This window comes from Apium graveolens, chromosome 6, assembly GCF_009905375.1.
Source record: "Apium graveolens cultivar Ventura chromosome 6, ASM990537v1, whole genome shotgun sequence".
Classification (NCBI taxonomy): domain Eukaryota; kingdom Viridiplantae; phylum Streptophyta; class Magnoliopsida; order Apiales; family Apiaceae; genus Apium; species Apium graveolens.
In genome coordinates this window covers 59,860,092-59,882,516 of record NC_133652.1, presented here as the reverse complement: position 1 = coordinate 59,882,516, position 22,425 = coordinate 59,860,092, and the positions used below count along the sequence as shown (strand labels likewise).

The 22,425-nt window shown below is 34.1% G+C and overlaps 2 protein-coding genes across 4 annotated transcripts; one reads left to right on the top strand and one right to left on the bottom strand.

The window, feature by feature from the left end:
* The first annotated feature begins 12,425 nt into the window (after positions 1–12,425).
* LOC141666985 (uncharacterized) lies at positions 12,426–14,108 on the top strand. The gene is made up of 5 exons (XM_074473254.1): positions 12,426–12,615; positions 12,741–12,842; positions 13,129–13,199; positions 13,280–13,342; positions 13,460–14,108. Exons 1-5 carry the CDS (start codon positions 12,543–12,545, stop codon positions 13,799–13,801), a joined length of 651 nt encoding a protein of 216 aa, XP_074329355.1. The 5' UTR covers positions 12,426–12,542; the 3' UTR covers positions 13,802–14,108.
* Positions 14,109–15,869: 1,761 nt separating this feature from the next.
* On the bottom strand, positions 15,870–21,994 carry LOC141668169 (U-box domain-containing protein 52-like). Of its 3 annotated transcripts, none has more exons than XM_074474894.1 (8): positions 21,577–21,994; positions 20,474–20,580; positions 19,668–19,789; positions 19,382–19,591; positions 19,030–19,261; positions 18,857–18,946; positions 18,159–18,587; positions 15,870–16,630 (listed from the first exon to the last, which is right to left on the bottom strand). In XM_074474894.1, exons 1-8 carry the CDS (start codon positions 21,749–21,751, stop codon positions 15,905–15,907), a joined length of 2,091 nt encoding a protein of 696 aa, XP_074330995.1. In that variant the 5' UTR covers positions 21,752–21,994; the 3' UTR covers positions 15,870–15,904. The 3 variants fall into 3 exon arrangements, with proteins under 3 accessions (XP_074330995.1, XP_074330997.1, XP_074330996.1); XM_074474896.1 differs by having other exon boundaries at positions 19,382–19,541; positions 21,573–21,710; XM_074474895.1 differs by having other exon boundaries at positions 21,573–21,704.
* Positions 21,995–22,425: the final 431 nt, after the last annotated feature.

Here is a 22,425-nt window from a genome sequence, read left to right as displayed (position 1 = left end):
AGTGATATATTGATAATGCAACATAACAATTACTATCTAAAGTACTTGACAAGTATCGGTCAATGATATGTTGTTAACATTATGTTGCAGATATTTGTAAGCTTTTGACATGAATGAGAATTACTTAGACTTTACCCTAAGTGATCAATGTTTTATAAAAAACTCATTCATATTGAAAAACAAAATCAAACTTCTTTCTACATTAGTGATTTCTTATTTCATGTAAAATCTTTTGAAATCACTATTGTAAATCATTTTCTCTCTATTACCATATGTTCTGTGTTACAGGTTCAGTCTCCAATGACTTTCTTTAATTGACAGTCATGAGGTTGAAAACCCACAACGTCTATCCCAGACTGTAAAGACAGTCACAAAAACAGAACCAACCAACACTCTCTTACCACTAAATGTAGTATGAATGAGCGTGAGGGAGATAGTGCCTTAGTGCACCACATAAGGAAGGTTCTGTAGTCAACCCAGTAGCTCTGTCTCCTACATAGATGAGTAGTATTTAAACCGAGACAACTGTTAGCCCCCTTACATCTTCTCAAAAAGATGTAATGGCTGAAAAGGCTCAAAAACAGTTACTAGATTCATTCTCTCAACAGGGTGCGTCTATTGAAATTTGTCTATCGGCCAAGGCATCCGATGTAGTGTCACCACTTCAAACATAAACAATTCTTGATGCACAAGGAGAGGTTACACACACAAAAGATGAGTTGACGGAAACAAGAGTTTCGACCATTTTAAGGTCAGATTCGATTGTTCAAGGTTCGTTAATGGACCAATTGCCTTTACAGGTGTTAGGAGAGAATACTGATCCAAAAGCCATATGTCAGTGGTCAGTGTCTACCTCCCCAGGCTTAAATCCCCTGGATGCATCTGCGGATAGTGGATCTGACATAGGCGCAGATCGGCAACTTGTTGACAATGATTCAGATATTACCTGATGAGTCACAAGGAAATGTCTTCACAGACATTAGAAGGGAACTTTGATCTTTATGCTAAATTCTTTGGATCATTGTTTACCTTCCCAGAATTCAAATCTGGAACCCTAAAAGGGAAACTAGCAACTTGTAGATTATGAATCAGATTTATCTGACGAGTTTAACAAGGATGGGGATTTGCCTACTCCCATTGCACCACCTGTGACCTCCTTAAGGATGGCTAAGGTGATTTTCCTTGCAGGTACAGCTGGATTATGGAGCTATGAGAGAAGAGTGATACACTTGTGAGAATGAGTGTAAACACGAGTGGAGAGAAGAGTGAAACACATGTGAGGTACACTAAACAGAATCACACACTCACAGTGAGGAAGAAAGAGAAACTTCTTGTTATTTCTTTTCCAACCAAGTGAAATATGAGAACTCCTTCAGACGACGGCATACATTCCTTCTTTAAGGGGGAGATAAAAGCTTAAGTAATAGTTTGGAGGATTCCTCAACTAAGGGGGAGAAATAGCAGGGAGGAAGAAAAAGATCATATGTACACTACACCACACCATTGTTGTTTGTAACTACGGATCCTATTGTACGGGAGAGGTGGTAAACACAAGGTGATTTTCTAGTAAGGGAAGAAGCTGTTTTCAAAAGGGGAGTACCATTGGTTTTTATCTGCGAATCCTATTGTACGGGAGAGGTGGTAAACGAAGGTGATCTTCTTTAATCAGTTGATTCTCATAGGGGGAGAAGCAAGAGAGATATGGGCTTCTCAACAAGAAATGTGGTTGTACAAATGAAGATGGAACTACTTGAAGATATGTTCAGTCTAGAGGAACATCTACTTGGAATCTGGAAAATGTTAAATCTAGTCCAGAACTTTTCTACTATTTACTTTGCATTTCTTTTTATATCTTTTTCTTATTTGTTAGTTGAGTTATCCTCTAGATATTTGTGTGTTATTGTCTAACAAACAAATAGGGGGAGATTGTAAGTCATATGTCATAGTCTATTTGTATATTCGAGGATTCAACTCAACTCAAATAAGAATGTAATAAGTAAATAGTGGATCTACCGTCAAAAGAGATCTCACAGAGTAATATCTGTCAAAGGATTCAGAAACAAGGTTCATCTACAGACTTGAGGAATTAATTCACTGGAAGAAGTTCAAGAAATTGATCATGCCTCAGTGATATAAATCAAGAGTGTGGATTTAATCAAGTGACAGAGATCTCGTCAGAGTATCATTAATTACAAGGATTTAATCTGAAGAAAATCAAAGTATCAAAGTGAAGACATGAAGAAATGTCACGGAATTTAGTCACTCATGAACCAGACAGTACATCGAGTGTCAACGTTGAAGTTGTGGAATTGATTCATAATTATCAGTGATTTTCAGAAGATTGGTTGCTGCTCAGGGTTAGTATTAATTCTCTATTAATTAATTAAGTCATATAATTTAATTATGGAAATAAATTGTATCTGCAAAGATTAATTTATTTGATTAATTAAATTAATTGATTAATTAATTTAGAATTAATATTAAGGATTTTCAGAATTTAAATTGGATTAAAAACAGTATTAAATCAGCAAGACAATTGAAAATGAACTAGCATGACAATCAGGATTGTCATACCGATTGTCATGCCAAGTCATTTCAATTGTCCTACCGAAAGTTCTACTGGGAAGGAGATAGTCTTGCTAGTTCAACTGATTGTCATACCGAAAGTCATTGTAGTTCAATCAGACTGTCTTGCTAGTTCAATCCATTGTCCTACCGAAAGTCTTGCTAGCTATAGGATTGTCATCCCAGTTCAATTCAATTCTGTTGAATGAATTAAAAAGACACAGAAGCAGCAGAAAGAAAAATAATCATCCAATCAAGAACACAGAACTCGAGAACAAAGAAAAAGAAGCAGACACAAATATTTCATCTCATCTGCAACTTCAAGATCAATTTCTAGATTGTAAAGTTAAATCCAATCAACTAGAAATCTTTATCTTGTTCTTGTGTAACAATCTAGCGGATCAAAATCCCTAGAACTTAATCTCAAATTGCGTTTAGCATTTGAATCTTTTTATTACAAAAATAGAAAAAGTTCATGTCGAATTTATTCTAGATTTGTGATAATTAATTTGAGATTAATTCCTTGTAATCGATACAGTTATTGTAACACCTTTCAAGTTTAATAATATTTTTATTTAACTTGAATTTTGTTTCACATTTTTTATTCCGCATTTAATTCGATTATTCGGTACTGTTTGTATTCAACCCCCCCTTCTACAAACACATTGGGACCTAACATGGGTGAGTCAACCTTTTTCAGGATTGTTGGAACATTTTCATTTTCTGTTGTTTTTCCTTTGTCACCTGTATTTTTCTTCTTGTTGTTCAAGGCATCATAATCAAGACCAATAGCAATATTTGCACATGGCTTATTTTTCTCATGGTATTGTCCAACTAACTCAAATACATTCTTGAAGTACTTCAACTTAACCTCATTCTCTTCCAACTTTTCCCTTAACACTGCTTCAATCTCACTTGCATACTTGAGCTTGTTCTTCAGATATGCATTCTCTTGTCTTACAGCTTCAAGCTCTACCAACAACGATTCAGCTTCTTGTTTCTCATTCTTAAGCTTCTAATTTATCCTTGTTAGTCTGTTAACTTCTTCATTAACAACAACCATACTTGTATGAATATGAAATATTTTTGTGCTCATCTTCTCTACAGTTTCCTTATATTGACTCACATTTAAATCAATGGTGGTAAGAGTTGGTACCTGTGATTTTGATGAGTATGACTCTCCTTGCTCCAAGGCCATTATCAGTGCATAATTTCCAACTTCCTCATCTTCATCAGTATCAGAATCATCCCAACTTTTTCCCTCTACAATATAAGCTTTGCTTTGTTGTTTCTTCAGAAGAGCTTTATACTTTGCTTCCAATTCAAGATAAGCTTTGTCTTTCTTTGCTTTCTTGGGTTTCCTGCATTCTGTAGCAAAGTGGCCTAGTTCATCACAATTGAAGCACCTTATCTTTGATCTGTCAACATATACAGTTTTGTAACCATTTTTACTATCAGATGTGTACTTCGCTTTTCCTTTCCAGCTGCTGTCTTTGTTAAATGATTGTCCTTTACCCTTGAAGAATCTTGGATTCTTTACTCTAATGTTAGAGAACTTTCTTGCCAGATAGGCCATTGACTGATCAAGCTCATCAAGTTCATCCAGGGTGTAGAACTCATCTTCTTCCAATTCCAGAATGACTTGTTCCTGTGAATCATTGGTTCTTTGCTCACTTGTTGAGGCAACTGGAGTCTGGGATCTTGGCTCATCATTAGAGGTCTGGCTTTCATTGACAATTAGAGCACTTGAACCATCTACAACATGCCCATGACCAGTTCTCAATGATTTTCTTTAAATCATTTCTAATTCATATGTTTTTAGAATTCCATATAGAACTTCCAGTGTTATTCTGCTCAAGTCTCTCCCTTCTCTGATTGTTGAAATTTTCTGTTCCAAATGGTCAGGGAGTGTAAGCAAAAATTTCAAGTTCACTTCTTTAGATTCATAGTATTTTTTATGGAACTGCAAGTCATTTATCAGCTTATTAAACCTTTCAAACACACCAGTGATACTTTTTTTTGGCTTGGCCATGAAACCCTCATACTGTGAAATCAGTATCCTTCTTTGATTAGATCTAACTTCCTCAGTTCCTTCACATAGTGTTTCAATCTTTTCCCGGATCTGTTTAGCAGTGTCATGTTGACAATTTTGTTGTACATTACATTGTCAAGTGACTCTATCAATATCAGCTGTAAACCACTATCCAGGGAAACTTTCTCTTTTTCAGGCTCAGTGTACTCAGAAGGATTTTTGGAGCATAATGAGCTGGAATGACCATATCACCATCTGTAGATTCCTCAACTCTAACCATAGGAGTGAAGGACCCATTTTTGAGAATCTGAATGTAGAGTGGATTGGCCATCCTGATAAACAACAACATTTTCTTTTTCCAAAGAGTGTAGTTAGCCTTGTCAAAAGTAGGAATTTTGATGCTACTGATTTTCTGTGTATTCATTCTTCCAAGATCTTGAATCTGTTTACTTTCAGATTTTGCTCTGATACCACTTGTTAGGTAATGAATTACACACGGAGGGGGGGGTGAATATATTTTTGTATTTTTATGCTTTTCTTAAAATATTTATGGTTTGAACAAAGTAAATGTAAATCTTGCAGTGATGTGTGTTAATACTGGAATTAAACAAGCAATAACAGTGAACACAGATCTTTCAAAACTCACTTAATTTTATATTAAAATTAAGAATGTTTTGCTACAAATTTTCTAGGCTCTTTGTTAATAAAGAGCTTAGCTTCTTCCTTGAGAGAATACAAGATTTTCTTATCTAAATTGTTACTTCTAACAAAGGACCGGTGTTAACTTTATATGATAGTTAACTTCTCGTTTACACAGTGTCCAATAAGAGATGCTATTCACTTTAGTAAACTATCACTTATCATTTCCATTTTAGGAAAAGTATATCTTCCATTTCTGGCTTAGCATATCTTTGCATACTGTGTTAATCTTGATCTTCCTTTGTCAGTTAATCTTCACTCTTGATCTTGCACACTCTTCAAGCTGCTTTTTGTAGACTTGTCAATCCAACTGGTTGGATTGTTTGTTGATTGTTAATCTTGGATATTGAACTGGTCTGCAATTTGTACTTTGAGATTTTACCTCGATATCTTCTAGTTAGGCAAATAGAGATCTTGACATCTCGATAAGTATATTGACTTATCGAGATCTCTAATACTCCATAGTTGATTTGACTTGTAGAGATCTCTGAGTTCTCTATAAGAGAACTTGGCTTATCGAGATCTCTAATCTTCATATCTTCACTTTGACTTATCGATATCTCTGAGTTCTCTAGTGACTTATTGACTTGTCGATAACTCAGAGTTTTCTAGTCAAATTTGACTTGTCGATAACTCAGAGTTCTCTACTGAATTTTGGTTTGTCGATATCTCTGAGTTTTCTAGTGAAATTTGACTTATCAATAACTCAAAGTTCTCTAATGAATTTTGACTTGTCGATAACTCTGAGTTTTCTAGTGAAGAAATGACTTGTCGATATCTCTGAGTTCTCTAGTAGCTTTCCTGAGTTCTCTATAAGTTATTCTGGAGTTCTCAAATGACTTCTCTATAACTTTAAATCTGTGACTTGTAGAGATCTTGACTTAGAACATTTTTCCCAAAACAGATTTGTATAACTCCAAACTTCTTCATAATTCTTCTGAGGCATGATCTTCCTGATCTTCTTCCAGATAGAATTCTGAGGCTTGATATTGTTTAAAGAAAAAGACTTCAGTATGCTCTTTTGACATTTTTACAAACTTTAAATGTTACAATACAAAATACAAACTAAGATTATAATACAACTTACTTAGGGTTGTCAATTTACTTAGTCTTGTTAAAGTACAAACATGTCTTGCACAACAATTGGGTCTAAATTTCGTGCGTTTGAGAAAAACTTGTATACAAGTAGAAAATAGTATATATTTTTAATGTAAGCATACATATCTACGTACAACGTAATTATTTCAATCAGCTTCGACCTCATATTAGTTCTATTGAGCAATTCAATCATCTCCTGGTAAGTCTGTCTTCTTTCAAGGCCTCTAAAAATAGCTTTAAAGAAAATATAGTCAAACAAAGATGGGAAATAGTTACCTTATAGATGAGCTAAAACCGTGAGATGGTGATCAACATTTTCGCTTAAAAAAGATTCTGAACTGAGATGTAGAACATGACTTGATCAACTTCCACTTTTCATAAAATTGTTTAACTTTATTAAAATTTTACATATTACTTTATTTTACATCATTTATTTTAATGTATAATGGAACAAAATAAACATATTTTAAAAATCATCCAATTATATTTTTATAAATTTAAAAATAGTAAAATACCTCTTCCCAAACTTGCCACCTTATCGTGTAAGGGATTATATATATCTTAGGCGACGGACCTCTTGATAAAGTTACGATATCTAAAACCATTTGTGTTAGTATGTTGGACAATGAAAACTACTACATATTAATCTATGTACAGAAATATATACATAACACACATCTATAAAGGTGAAACAAATAAAAAATCTTATGGCGTGAATGTTTCTCATGGACACTTTCAAAAATAATAACAACATGTGCTGGTACATTTTCTTTGATAAGAGGTTCTATATCAGAAAATCAATGAAACCTAAATCGTAACTTTTTACAGAACTCTTACATGTTTATATTAGTCAATCAAGATACATAAATTTTAATAACCACGAACGTATTATGCAAAACTCCTCACATAAATATAAAAATTGATCATTAATTATCATTACCTTTCATCACGAACATTAAAATGAAGACCCCACTTTGTGTATACATCTCATTGCTCGATGTAAGAAACAATAACAACAACATCTATAAAATTATAACAAAAACAGATACATTAAATCATATATGAATTGAAAATATCTGGTGCCAATGTGGGAACTTGTTCAGGAGCATATGAGAACGCATACTTGCCTAATTCATTAATGTTCTTCAGTTTAAATTTCTGTCACGGAATATTTACGCTTGGATCAACGATGATTTGTAATATAGTTTCGCCTATAAACAAAATTTTTACATCCGTTGAAACAGACATTAGAGATCCTCTTGCTTCTACTGTCGTGTAATCTACCATATCTAATAGACTTCCTTATTCCACAACATTCTCAAAGAATCTCCAAACTGGAGTTTGTGCAAAAGCATGAAGATTATAATTCTGACATGTGTATGAAATCAACAAAATAAGTTTAATGTTAGAAATATAGTGGAACTGATGACAATGTCGAGAGTCCAAAATTTGTTGAATTATTACATGTTCATCAAGCAAAATCATATTCATTCATGCTAACTCTAAACCTCCATTGATTGTTGAAGGCCACATGCGAGTTACACGAACCCTGATTCTCTCGCTCACATCTGATGCTGCAAGTGATCATAAAGGATGAAAGACACATGCTTATCAAAATGAAACAATTGTACATGTATTTGTTAAGATTAATGCGGACCTGTATATGAATTTGTTAAATCAATAAGAGATTAAAATAACAAAACATGTTCATATGTATCTACAAATAAATGGTGTAGATTAAATTCAATAACTAACCTATAGTGTTGTTGTGGTTGGATTGCAAAGCAGACGATGCGGTGGTGTCTTACTGATAATGAATAGATTTTCTTTTGCATATAATGGAGTGATATATAGTATTGATATTGTAATATAGGACAAAGTTAGATTTGCATAAGTTACGGAGTTGATTTTGATACAACTTCTCTTAAAACTGATTTAATATTAATCATGTATATTTTCAATTACGTTTTAATTTGTTGATTTACAAAACTTAACGTTTGAAAAAGAACAGACAACTCACACAGACTTGTGAAAACCCTAACTGCTCTTTCTCTCTCTCTCAATTTTCTCCACATATAGACAGTTTTTGTGCATAGGTTTTCTGGGAAACTGAGATACAGGTCAGGATTTGACAAAATCTGATGCTTACTGTTATATTCTACTAAATGTCATTTAAATCAGAATATTTATTTAAATTAATGGATTATTTTCAATTACGTTTTAGTTTGTTGATATACAGAACTTGACGTTTGGAAAAGAACGGACAGACTTGTGAAAACCTTAACTGCTCTCTCTCTCTCTCTTTATTCTCTCCACATATATATAGTTTTTGTGTATAGGTTTTCTGGGGGAACTGAGATACAGGTCGTTGTTGAGTGCTACGTATATGTGGACGAATTACACTGTATTGTTTTATCCTGTAAGCGATATTGATGCATCACAACGTAACCGGGGCAATATCTCTTCAAGAACAGTTTAAGTTTCTTGAAGGCTATGCAACTCGGATGCTCATTGTTCTTTCAGAATTTGTTATAGTTTCTGTTAGAGCTAAGTGATTCTATACTCTATTTGTCAATTCAGTTACTATTTTTTTTTGCTAACTAATTCATTGTTTGTCGAAAAATAATAAATTTTGCAATATTTTAAGCTATATTTTACTTGCAGAACATATATGGACTCCAAGGACTCCAATGAAATAGTGTACTCCATAGAACTTAACCCTATATATATATATATATAGCATTTAGTTTGGAGCGGGATCTCTAGGGGGAAAATTGAGTCTGGGGCATCAAAATGTTTGCAATATGAGAAATAGAAGGTATGAGAAATAGAAGGGACTTACGACAACTACTTTTGGTCGATTATTTTTTACGGAATAGCCAAGTCCCATGTGAAAAAACCCATGGGCGGAGGTATTGTCTAACTTACTTTTACTTACTTTTTATATATCATTATTTATCATTTTTTTTAGGACACACATATTTGTGCACACTCAAGCTGGAGGTTTTTGAGAAAACAGTATCTTTATTATTTGGAATGAGGGTAGGGCTGCTTACGCTATACCCTCCCTATCATAAGTGGTATTATTGGGTATGATATATATATATATATTGTTTTGCCTTCGTGATTTGGTTCGTTACATGGTTACTTTGCTTGCGAGTTCTTGTTAATCATGATTATATAATTGTCTTATTATTGCGCATAGTGTTAATTATTACTTGGAGTTATGATTTTTCACTAAGAGTGGAGTTTTGTCCCTCATTTTATTTGCAACTTTCTTTGTGCAGATGGTTTACGAGTTATATATGTTATTTTCTGGGTTTAAAAAAATATTAAAATTAAAACATAACAGATACTTTGGGATTAAGGGAGTAATATTTCAATAAAATAACATGTATAAAAGCTTGTGTCCTGATATTCTAATGTGTTTGTTAAAATGTGTACAATTAGTTCAGGAGGACATGAAAGTAATAAATTTCACCTGTAAAACACCATTTTAAGTATCAATCAGAAATAGTATTATGTCGAATTACGGTAATGCTCGGAAAATTATTTGTACAAGCTCTTTATTCTTATTCAGTATATCAGCATATGTGCATATGTATAATCTGCAAAAAAACATATATGTACATTACAAATAAACTTAATCTTTGTAAAGGTAAACGGTCATAAATACAGGTAAAACTACAAACTCTTTCACAGGCCCAAGCTACTACATTTGATTCATATTAAAAGAAGCTCAGCAACACCAAACTATTGCATGAGAAAACAACAATACCATCAGGAAAAATGACAAGTCAGGGGTAAAAAAAGAACCCTTTGAAGCATAGAAGTAATAGTATGGATTCGAGGAATTTTTTTGCCCTGTGTTGTAAGTAGGGAACGTGCCTTGTGCACCTGGGACAGGCACATAGTTAAAATCAGGAGAAGGTGGAGGTGGAGGTGGTGAAGGCGAAGTTGGGCTCTGGCCCCATGTAATGTATGAAGGTGGTGGATATGCTTTTGTAGGAGCTGGTGATGATTTTTTTGGCGGTGGTGGCGAATCGAAATAGTAAGATTGATCATCAGGTGGTGGAGTGTGATGAACCGGTGGCGGTTTAACTGGTGCTGGTGGTGGACTGGCAGTTTTAGTTGGTGGAGGCGGGGGTGCACATATGACAGGACATGTTTCGCATTCGCTTATGCAAAATAAGCCATCTGCTGGCGTTATGCTAGCTGATGTTCCTAATGTTGGTTTAGAAAGAAAGATCATTTCTATGATCATAAGTGTTGTTGAGAAAAATGACCATTTTGAGTAAATGAATATTAGGCTCTTGGGAGGTTTCATTTTTTGATACAAGCAAGACAAATGATTGTATCTGGCTTTATATAGAGCCAAACTAACTAACCAAGCCAAATAGATCCTAATATTAGTGTGAGTTAGAATCTTGAATTCTGACAGAAAGATGGGAGCATACTGTTGCCATAAGCTGTAAGATGAAAGTGTTAAAGTTTGTGAAATGTACAAGTACATTGTGAAAATGCAACAGAGGCAGACACATAATCATATTCTTTTCATTTTGAAGGTGGCAAAGAATAAAATGTAAAATTTTAAAAATACAAAATTAGCTTTCATTTTCATCATGCATGTTCCTTTCTCCATCTACAATCTAACTTTGTATAGGCACAAGTTCTCTATTCTTCTGAAAAACACTATAACACTTTAAGCCTTTCAATCCTCTCAAGTCTAAGCAATGTATGCTTTTCTTAAACTCAAGGACTTGCCTTATCTGACTTTCATATTCTCAAGTGTATGAATGTCTTTCTTATACTCCCTCATTCCCATTTTATATGCACCACTTTCCTTATTTGGATGTCTCAAAATATTTGAACCATTCATTTAAGGAAAGATGTTTTATTGGAGTAATAGGTATAAGGTGTACTCATTTATCAATTCATCCAGTCTAGTGTACATCTTTTTCAGGCTCAACTGTTTATTAAGTTTAGCCCGGAAGAATGTTAGCTTGGAGCAACCAAATTGCACCACCAAGCTTGTGGTATGTGACAACTGATTTGACGTACTAAATTAAAAATTTGAGTATATCACAATTTCACTCTATATGTCTAAATAAATCTATTTTGGGGGATTTTCAAATATTTTATAATTTTTTTAGAATTTAAAAAGTAAGTTTTTTTATATAAACATTAAATATAAAGTATATTTTAAATATTAAATTTTACTATAATTTAGTCATAACTTCGATTCCTAAACAAAGTGGCATTTCTACTTTTGAGTTTTGACGAATGTATTGAACAATATTGTAAAAATCGGGAATCGGGGAAAATAGATCGATTTACTGATTTGGGATTAATTTAAAATTGGGGATTAATCCGAAGAATTAATCGAAGTAAAAATCGGATGTATTATAATATTAAATTATATTTAATATATTATTATAATTGTAGTAGTTATTTATTAACAAATATATATTTATTATATCATATTTTCTATAATTAATTATATTTGAATTAATATAATATTTAATTTTTAATAAATAATTATAAATATTCTACTAAAGGAAAATTTTAAGTATTAATCGTATTTCAAAAATCGAATCGACGTGGTACTTTGAAGGATATTAATCGGGTTAAATTGGGAATTTTTATAACACTGATATTGAATAGTATAACCCCAATATAAACCTCAATGAAATTAAAAATATATTAAAAATACAAATAAAACAGAAAAAATGATAAAAATAGCCGATTTTTGAAAAAAATTAACAAAAATAGTCATTCTGAAAAAAGTGGCCAATTTTGACCGATTGAATACTCCACTGTCAGTTGGGTATCTCCACTGGTAGTTGGGTATTTCATATATGGGATAGGGTATCTTGTAAGTTGGCCAACTTTTCAGAAATTGGTTATTTTTGTCAATTTTGTGTAAAAATAGGCTAAATTTGTACACGCCAATAAAACATCAGAATTTAAATATATAATATTTTTTATTATAAAATAAGTTTGCAAGTAAAATCCCAAACCTGCGTACAGGATTTAGGGTCGGGGGAGGTCAAAAGACGGCCGTAGCCTAAGAGAAAAACCCTAACAAACGTGTTTTTGTTTGAGGTGAGATAGCAGCAATCATATACACATTACACACAAACACACAATGGCTGCTCGTACCAGCAATATACTTCTGGATTTGGAAGCTCAGAATCCTCCTGCTTCTTCATCTTCTATTGGTACCTACTTCTTTTTCCTCTTTTCTATCTCTATTGTATGTATCTGTTTGTGCAATGTCATTTTTAATATTCGTATACAGTTTGTTTTTTATTTTCAATTGAATTTGATTTTACATTTTTTCCAGAATCCAAACTTCTTTTTTGTGTCAATAATGGTTTACCTCCGAAATCAATTCAGCCTCACAATAATCAAAAGCCTTCAATTAAGCCTGTTCCGAAAAGCCAAGGTATGTTTTTAATTTACTTTAGTTTGCATTATTACAATATAATTAATTTCTAAGATTCCTGCCTCTTGTTTTCTCTTGTGTCAAATTATTGTACCGATGAGTTTCGATTATATCGTGATTACTCTTTCTTTGTTTGTATGTATGAGAGGTTCCGAGGTTGGGAACTAAATAAGATAAGAATATGACTATATTTTTTTATGCGCATTACATTATTGCTCACCTGGTAGTATGATTTAGGAGTATAGTCCTTGTTGTTGCTCACTGTCATTTTATAATATTTCTACAGTGCTGGATAAACTAAAGGATTTCTTACCAGTCATGTCAGAAGCAAATCAAAAACTGCAGCTTGCTGCCATGGTATAACATCGATTTTGGATTAAATTGTGGTTGCTCTCTTTGCCTGCTACAAATTTTCACCATCTGTATCATGTATGTAGGACAATACCAAGCTATTTGATATTGAATCACTTGAAGACAATGATTCTCCGCATATTGAAATGGTAAATATAATGTTTCATACACTATCTCCTGTGAAGTTCACTGACCATGTAACTTAAATGAATCTTCTATGAAGTTTATCGACCATGGAATGTAAATTTTTATGTGCAACTAAATAGGATCTTATGCTGGGGGTTGCTGACCTGAATACCCCTGAAGCTATTGCTGCGGCCGAATCTGCTGTTAATGGTAACCAACCAGTTCTTTCCTTTGCGGCTACCAGTGAGTCGAGTGACAGTAGTGATGAAGATGAAAAAAATGACAGTCACAGTGAGAGCGGTTCTGATGATGAGGAGCACAAGGAGCAGAGTGTCTGTGATAAACATGATCAGGGTAAAGATGACAAGAGACTTCAATGCCACTCTGGAAACATAAAAAGAACCAAGTCTATTGGCAAGGAATCATATGACGAATTGGGAAACAAAAAATCAAGCAAGCGGCCAAAGATTGTGGAGCTTTAATGATTTCTTATTTACATCAAAACCAAATTGCGAGCTCTGAAGTTATATATTCCAGGAAAATCATTTAATATAGTGTGATGGTTGCGCGCTCTGAAGTTTAATTGTCGCGATTGCAGCCAGGTTTCATCGACATGAGGTGAATCTGTTACATGTTCCCTTGAATGACCCTGTTAGATTTTCAGTGGTTTAGTCTGAGAAAGCAACATTTTTAAATATAGTGTATAGTTGTTATTTACGTATGTTTAAGATTTTGATCCTATACTTTTGGTGGTTATTCAATTTGGACATTCAGAAGTGATTATTGACATATTTGTTATTTTGGACTATAAGCAAACTTGTTTGTTTTGCCAATCAAAGTTTTAAGGGTATGTTTGGATTGGGGGTTGGGGAGGGAAGGGTTAGGTTGGGTTAGTACGGAAAATGTTGGGTTGGTAAGGGATGGGTCGGGTTGAACCCCTACCATGTTTGGATGTAATGGTTGAAAAAAAATGGTTCAAGCCTATCAAGTTTGGGCGAAGGTAGAGAAGGTAAGATTTGTAAAAATATATTTTTTCAAGTAAAAGTAAATTATAAATTAAATTTTATTAATTTTAAAATATATTTTATTATAAATGTAACTGTGATTAAATTATTTATGTAAGTGTGATGAATAAATAATTATGTAATATAACCTGAATTTGAGACTTCAATTTTGTATAAAAAAATTAAAAAAATGAAAAAAAAGGGCTATAGCAGCTGAGAAATAACAGAAAGCAAGGGTATCAGGGCACTCTCTCACCCCAACACCACGATTTGGGGTGTTGAAACAGTGAACAATTTGAATAATGTGAGAACCCTCATGAACCCCTATGTTAAACCCTAAAAACCCAACCCTTCATCTAAATTTTTTTCCCAAACAAGGGTTGTAAAATTTGAACCCCCGCCAATCCGACCCATCCCTGCCCAGCCCCCGATCCAAATGAACTCTTAGGGGTCATATTATTGTTCTTTCTGGTGCAGAGTCAGTAGACATTCGTTGTTTTGATATGACTGTTTATTTAGTAATGGATTGTTGATCTTGAATCAAATGATATGGTGTATATGCGATAAAGGTTCCCAATGGAAAAATCCAATAATTTAAATATACGAGTGTTTAAATTACCTCTAAATTTTTAGTTTTAATAATAATTTTTGGACTGAAATGAATCAGAAGATGGAAAATAATGCAGAATTCAAAGTTTAGTGACCAAGATGCTGTTTTAAATGGCTGGTTCATGCCCAAATATATTTGCAATATAGACTGCAAAGTTATGCATTCACCATACACAATTACACATTCCTAATCACTTGGTTTGAAGAAAAAACACAATATCTAGTAAAATATAGTTTCAACTCGCTTAAATAACAAACACTATTTACCTAATTACTTGATTATACTTGATTAGAAGAAAAACACAATATGCATCTTGATCGTAGTTTGTAGGCTCAGCGTTCATTTAACATGATCAAAATAATTGAAATCTCGAAAAATATATGTTAGGAATGCCAGCTAAGACTATACGCTGGGATATATTCCGAATAAATGCAAAGGATGGGACAAATATTAGTTTTAGCCTCCCTTTTTTCAAGGCAATAACATTGGGGGATAATTAAGCTGATTGCAGTACTGCCTCAGTCCAACATTTATACAGTTTAGCAATGGTGGTGGGATGTAAGTGCAAACTTGGCTTTGAATTAAATAAAAATTATATACTTTTGGTTGCAGGAGACAAAGATGCAATCCTCTATAACTATCCCTAATATGAAAGGATTAGTGATTGACTAATGAGAAAAATGCCCATTAGTACGTACTTTAGTTATAAGAGTACACAGTGTATTGTAATGGTAGGGCTGTAATTTTTAATCAAGTTATGCTCGTGAGTACTTACTCACCGAAGTTTGGTGAGCAAGTACTTAGGAACATTAACCTCTTGACAAATTATGTAAATATCAGCTTAAAAAAGGCTACTTGCTTTTGATGTAGTGACCTGGATACGAGTCAAGCCACAATTGAGCAATGAACGCAGGAAAATAGTAGACACTAGGCACATAGAATCTTAAAATTTCAAAATGCCATCTCATAGCTCAAGAACTTGAAACTGTACAATCCGGGCTCCATATATAATTAATTCCAAATTCTTTTAACCTATTAAGCTCTGGCAAAACAACTGAAGAAAGATCTGGCCTATCTTTCTGTTTAATCTCAACGCATCGAAGTGCAATTTTTGCAAAAGAAAGGGCCTCTTCAACTGGCCAATCTGGTACAGTAGGGTCAAGCAAATCTGCAAATGTTCCCTCAGCAATAGATCTCTCAACCCGATGAATAAGACCCATGGGAGGCCTCGCAGTAAGAATTTGGAGTAGCATTACCCCAAATGAATACAGGTCTGATTTAACAACCAGCTTGCCTGTTTGTTGAAATTCAGGATCAATGTAACAAAAAGTTCCGGCTGCTGAAGTCATACGATATTGTGTGACATTATCAGCTACTGAAGCTGGGAGTAGACGTGACAAACCAACATCACTGATTTTGCACGTGTAATTGCTGTCTAAAAGGATGTTGGCTGGCTTAACGTCACAGTGGACAAGAGGTTCTGGTTTCGCATTGTGCAGGAAAAGAAGTACAGTTGCAACATCAGCTGCTATTCTAAACCGTATTCTCCATGATATTGGAGGAGTGTTACCTTTTCTAAACAGACGATCTTCCAGGCTGCCATAGCTCATGTATTCATACACTAAACAGCCATACTGGGGGCACGCACCCAAGAGAAGCACCATGTTTGGGTGCCTCATGCGTGACAGGACCTCAACCTGCATATAACACAAACAAAGTTTTTATAAATGAAAAACAAAAGTAGAGACCCATAGAAAGATTCTATATGCCATAATCTTACACCCAAAAAATACTGGCCATTTTCATGATTAACAAACTATATGAAGTCCGTCACTGCAAGGGTGTCGGAGCCATCATACAGCACTTACATTGTCATGAGGTGACCCAGAACAGCAAACTATATGGGGAGAGGGTGGAGGGGTGTTTGTAGTTTCTCCCCTGGAATTGCGAGCTTATACTTTGACCGGGTGATGGTAAAAGTAAATGTTTTTCTAAAATGATACCAAACGATGAAGGGATGCTAAAAGAACATCTTTAGTTCATTTAGATGACCTAACTAGAAAGGGAGCATGTAAATATATACATTTATGTGTATGTCTGTGAATCTGTGTATTCGGGGGAAGAGAGATAGCTAGTACTAGATACGTGCAGTATTTCATCTAAACATCTGCAGAGTATATCCGTTGCAATTACATTGACATAGCAGAGAGATCACATCTACAACAAATTGGGATAATAGTCTTTTCACTCCCACACCAACCCATTTATTTATGAACACTATAGGCCAAACATTAAAACAGAGTCGGAAAAATAATTTAACCTAGCAGTACTGATAATTGCATTCTCACTGCCACACCAACCCATTTATATATGAACAATTGAACACTATAAGCCAAACTTAAAACGGAGTCGGAACAATAATTTACCTAGCCGTACTAGTGGATTGATGGAGCCACTCCCATTCCCATCATACATATACATGGTTTTTATATATATAATCATATTTTAGATACATAGATTTGCTCTTTCTATTCTAAGAGTAGGCCCTTCTAGTTTCTACCCTCAGTCTCATTAGTGACAGATTCGGAGGAGCTGACTAAGTAATCTCCTATTCCTTGCTTCAGATATTTAACAAAGTTATATGTGAAGATCAAGGGAAAACATTTCTCGTAGCTAGGCCAACGATAATGCTGTGACTTTATGATTTCTTCCGACATTAACTGAGTAGAGCTTGCTCAAATAAAATCAAGTTGCATTTACTCTTTCAAAACCATCAGCACGTGTGGTTAAACAGAAGCAATGTGATTAGCAAGCATTTGCTCATCTCCTTAACTCTTTTTGCTTGCTCCAAAGATTTTGTCTTTTATAAATAACTGTCTCCTGCTCCATTGCTGAATTAGGGAGGGAGGCGAGTTTTGGAAACTTGTGCTGTGGAATCTGTCATTTACTATATACTTCTAGAGGGATTGTTACTCGAGCTTAAGTGATAGAACAAATCATATTATATTCCAGAAGTTTGAGTGTTAAGTCCCAATACCAGATCCAGAAGGGTACTGCTAAACTAATGAAATCAAAAAACAATGTCACCTTCACATCTCTAATCCCATTGTCTTTGAGTCAGTCAGGAGAGTTATCTGATTGCTTACAAGAAAGGTATCTTCTGATTATAATGCATCAGTTTGTAATTTGATAACCTAAAGCTAAAACAGTATGAGAGATTTATACCTCTCGTTGAAATTGTTTATTTCCTTGTGCAGCACCTAATCCAAGAACTTTAATAGCAACTTTTGTGTGATCAAGCGTGCCGCTGTAAACTGGTCCATATCCACCTTCACCAATCTTTAAGGCATCTGAAAAGTGATTAGTAGTGGCCTCAATATCTTCGATGGTGTATTTTCTGTACCTGACATTGTGAGACAAAACTTCTAATGCTCTGTGTTTTGCTTCTGCATCCCTCTTAGCCTTCAATTCTGCATGCCTTCTTCTCTCTACTTCCATTTTAGCTAGCTTTTCTGCCTTTTCAGCTGCTTCAAAAGCAGCTTTGTATATATACATCTCCTTCACCTCGGAAAAATTAAGAGCTGTGTCTTCAAGAAGATACGCTATCTCAAATTTGGGAGTTTCTTCTAATTTGCATTGATGAATTTCTTTAACCTGAAATTCAAACACAAACTGTTAGAAACTAGAAAGTACATGTACATCTTTTTGTGTCCTACAAGTGACATCACAAGTCAGTTACCTTGTGTGATCTTCTTTGACTAACTCTGGATCAAGTTCTCTATCTATGTATTTATATTTATAGACATCTTACATCTATAGCACATTATAGCATTGTTTATTTTCCTCAAAAAAAATCAAAACCAAATGGTATTTACTTTTACATAATATCAAACACAGTTCTCCTACAATTGTAAAATCCAAACCTTCTTTATGGCTGTATATGCACCCTTCCAACTTCTATTGTACATGCCTATTGTTTGCTTCATTCTTCTCAATTTGGCTTCAACATTTTTCTGCCATATTGCATGATTTAGATATTAGTTCACTAATTTAGGTCATATTTTTATAATTAATTCGTACGCTGCCCTGCACTTACTGACTGCAATGTGTGCGCTCTCTCGGTAGATTCTTGTAAAGTGGTGACATCTTCATCCTGGGACGCGACAACATGTGATACAAGGTTTAGATGCTCATGAGAATCTTCGTGAACACCAAGGGGATTATGGCTAGATATATTCTTCTGCCCCCTAAACAAAGTGTCAATACTGTCTAGTGATAACCTTCTGTTCCGCAGCCTCCTCTCAGATCTTACACTTTTCTGCTTTTCACTGAAAGACATAAAGCATAATTAACTTGACCAATTCTATATGAAGATGCACTCAAGCTTCATAACAGTTACTATTATTGCATGATTAAATTCTATACAATCTTTTTCCTTACTGGGGTACCTGACTTCTTCCTCTGGTTCAGACTGCTTGGTTAGAAAATGAGACAACTTTTTCTGACAATTTGGTGTATAAGAAATGGTAGACAGTATAGCTGCAGGCACTGCAGCTGGTCGGACATATTGTATCTCAGTTTTTGAAATTACATACACTGAACAAAAGCCTGGTGCAGATTCATGGATCATAGTAGGAATGTCAGGAAACCTCCATTGCCTGTTAGGAGAAATGTAGAGTTTAAGTCACATAGATGTGTATGTGTGTGTGTGTGTCTGTGGAGAGGGGAACCGACTTTTGAAGAGTACTCCTTGTTGATGCTCCGAGAACAAAATGGGTGATGATGTTGTCATCTATGTAGTTCAAAAGTGCCTTGGAAATATCATCATGATCAAGTACTATCTCGTTTGCCTGAACCTTCAAATCAAACATCAAAATCAGTCAAAACCATTCATTAACATGATAAAAAGTACTCTTCTTCAGCTTCATTATTATCTTGCTTATACTTGTGCACTGCACATATTATTTGTTTAAAAAAGCTTAAAGATGTATATTTACATAGTATTTGTAGAATCTTGTAGTATATTTAAAATCTTTGGATAAACATGTAAATTAATTCTGCTCTATTTTCTAATAACAACCTTGTCATTAGGTTTATACAATTTTATTGATCTTTCTATTGGTTAAGATTATTTTTAATTTGATATATGATATCATATTTTTAATTAGTGGTTGTCACTCAGGAATTCTAGTTCGTTTATTTAAGCACTGACAATATCCTCGTCAGATCTAAAAATCTTCTCTTTTTCAGGTTTTTCTTAATGGCCAATAAAAACATTAGAACAAATACTACAAATAGTGAAGTTTGACTATCCAGAATAATTTATACCAACAACGACAACCAAAAAAACCCTTGCTCGTGTTTTATAGGATATAACTATGATTTATTACCCTCAAACCTCTTTAAGCGAGTTAGTCCTAATGCAGGAGGCACTGTCAGTTGTCAGGTATAAGATTCACGTCTGATAATTTCAGAATTATCAAAACTCTTAAAAATGCTACTTCGTATCTCTACATTTATCTGTTGCCAAATTAACCTACCTCTTTTCGGGCACAGTATGCACGGAAGGGTTTAAATAGCTGTGACATGTCAGCATCAATCAAGTCACTCTGTTCATCTGGAGCAGTACTATCCATGTCAGTTATTCCTGCAACATATCTCAATGTAATTACAAATATTTACCACATGATGAAAGAACTTTCTTATAGAACATTAATTGTGCAAATATCGACTACAGACAAAACTAGTTCTGCTCGTAAATGTTCATGCAAGGAAGCGGTTCTATACCAGTGAAAGGGTTCAACAGATTTTGATAATATTACTAGGTTTTGAACCTCTCACGAACTGCAGAGGTTGATAATAAATGTAATCTTTGCTGCAGATAAAGCATATAACACCTGGTTGCTTTAATATTCTCAAGATGCATTTATCATATCTTAAAATGATACAATTAATTACTTGGGATGTGATAAACCATAAGAGATCATCTATATGCATTTTAGTTTTTTGATACTCCCTCTATCTAACAAAAGCTACTTGTATTTTTTGCAAGCAAATTATATTGTTCGAAAGAAGACAGTTCCCATTCAAGGAGAAAGGAGTATCCAAGAATTGTCAATTACTAAGAGTGTAATTACTGCTAAATGCTAGCCACCTGCTAAGTTCTATACTGTGCTAAAACGGCTTGCCTCCTTAAGCTGAAATCTCTTAGCAAAAATGGGCAGGGTTGATAAACGTTGGCCAGGAGCTTGGATCAGCAGTGTAGGTTTCCATAAAATCTACCATTTTAAATTTTAGGGCACCTTGTCCTGTTTGGTTTAAGGATGATAGCACTTGGCATATTCCGTGAAAAGCTGAAATTTATTTTACAAATTATACGCCCTTATTATTGTTCTCCAATTCTCTCCTTTTTCAGTTCAAACTTGCAGCATAAATAAAACACAATTGCATTATTTGGTCCTTGGGATTTCGAAAATTGACATCAACTGTCTTTAAAATCTCAATAACCTTTTGCCACTTGCATTATAGGATTAAGAACAAAAACTAACAAGTACTCATTGCATTATAGTTTTACTCATTGCACTGTCATTTAAAATATATCCACAAAATGCATATCGTAAAAAAAAAACAAGAGGGTACCTACGGTGTTGTTTACTCCTAACATGGATGAGAAAAAGTGATGGGTTAGTTTTGTGGGTGAAGAGATTATTAATAGCCCATCTAGCAGCATATTTGCTGTTATTATCCCTGGATACAGCCACCGCCACCATTTTGTTGGGCAATGCAACATCATCTATAGGCACAAGACGATCACCCATTTTAAATTTTGATCAAATTGTTTCTTTGAGGACTTTTAACAAACACCTGGTGGGCGTTGAGGAAAACAGATGTAAGACGAGAGGAGGTGACGGGACTTGGAGGAGGCGGAGGCTTGATTGCAAGTCTCTGCCTCCTCCCTCCGCCTAATTCAGACAAAAATTATTACGGTTACGGAGAATTGAGATTGTAATTGAAAGGGTAGAGCGGGAGTTATCCACGTGGAGGAACAAGTTAAACATTAACAAAAAATATACATCTATTTTTTTTTTTTTTTTATGAATTAGTTCTGTTTTTGACTCAAAAAAAATAATAAAATACATCTATTTACATAATTGCTAAGTGCAGTAAAAACCATATTTAACTTATTTTTATATATCATTGTTTATTATTTTTTATTTAGAACACACATGTTTGTGCACAAACAAATCGGGATCTTTTGAGAAAACAGCCTTTTCATTTTTTTGAAATGCGGGTAAGGTTGTGCAAGCTATATTCTCCCCACACACGGTAATAGGCGGTATTATTAAATATGATGATGATGCATTTATTTACATAATTGCTAAACGTAGTAAAAATACCACCCAAAGTAAAACATGATATATAAATGGAAAATAGAGTCAAATTCTAAGTAAATCATATTTTTGTTGGAGACCACCTAGACCACTTATGTTCT

Coding starts and splice junctions, on each gene's coding strand:
- LOC141666985 (XM_074473254.1), top strand. CDS start 12,543: ATGGCTGCTCGTACCAGCAATATACTTCTGGATTTGGAAGCTCAGAAT. Junction 12,843..13,128: donor GCCTGTTCCGAAAAGCCAAG/GTATGTTTTTAA, acceptor ATATTTCTACAG/TGCTGGATAAACTAAAGGAT. Junction 13,200..13,279: donor AACTGCAGCTTGCTGCCATG/GTATAACATCGA, acceptor TCATGTATGTAG/GACAATACCAAGCTATTTGA.
- LOC141668169 (XM_074474894.1), bottom strand. CDS start 21,751: ATGGGTGATCGTCTTGTGCCTATAGATGATGTTGCATTGCCCAACAAA. Junction 18,947..19,029: donor GAGCGCACACATTGCAGTCA/GTAAGTGCAGGG, acceptor GCAATATGGCAG/AAAAATGTTGAAGCCAAATT. Junction 18,588..18,856: donor CATATACAGCCATAAAGAAG/GTTTGGATTTTA, acceptor TTTGAATTTCAG/GTTAAAGAAATTCATCAATG.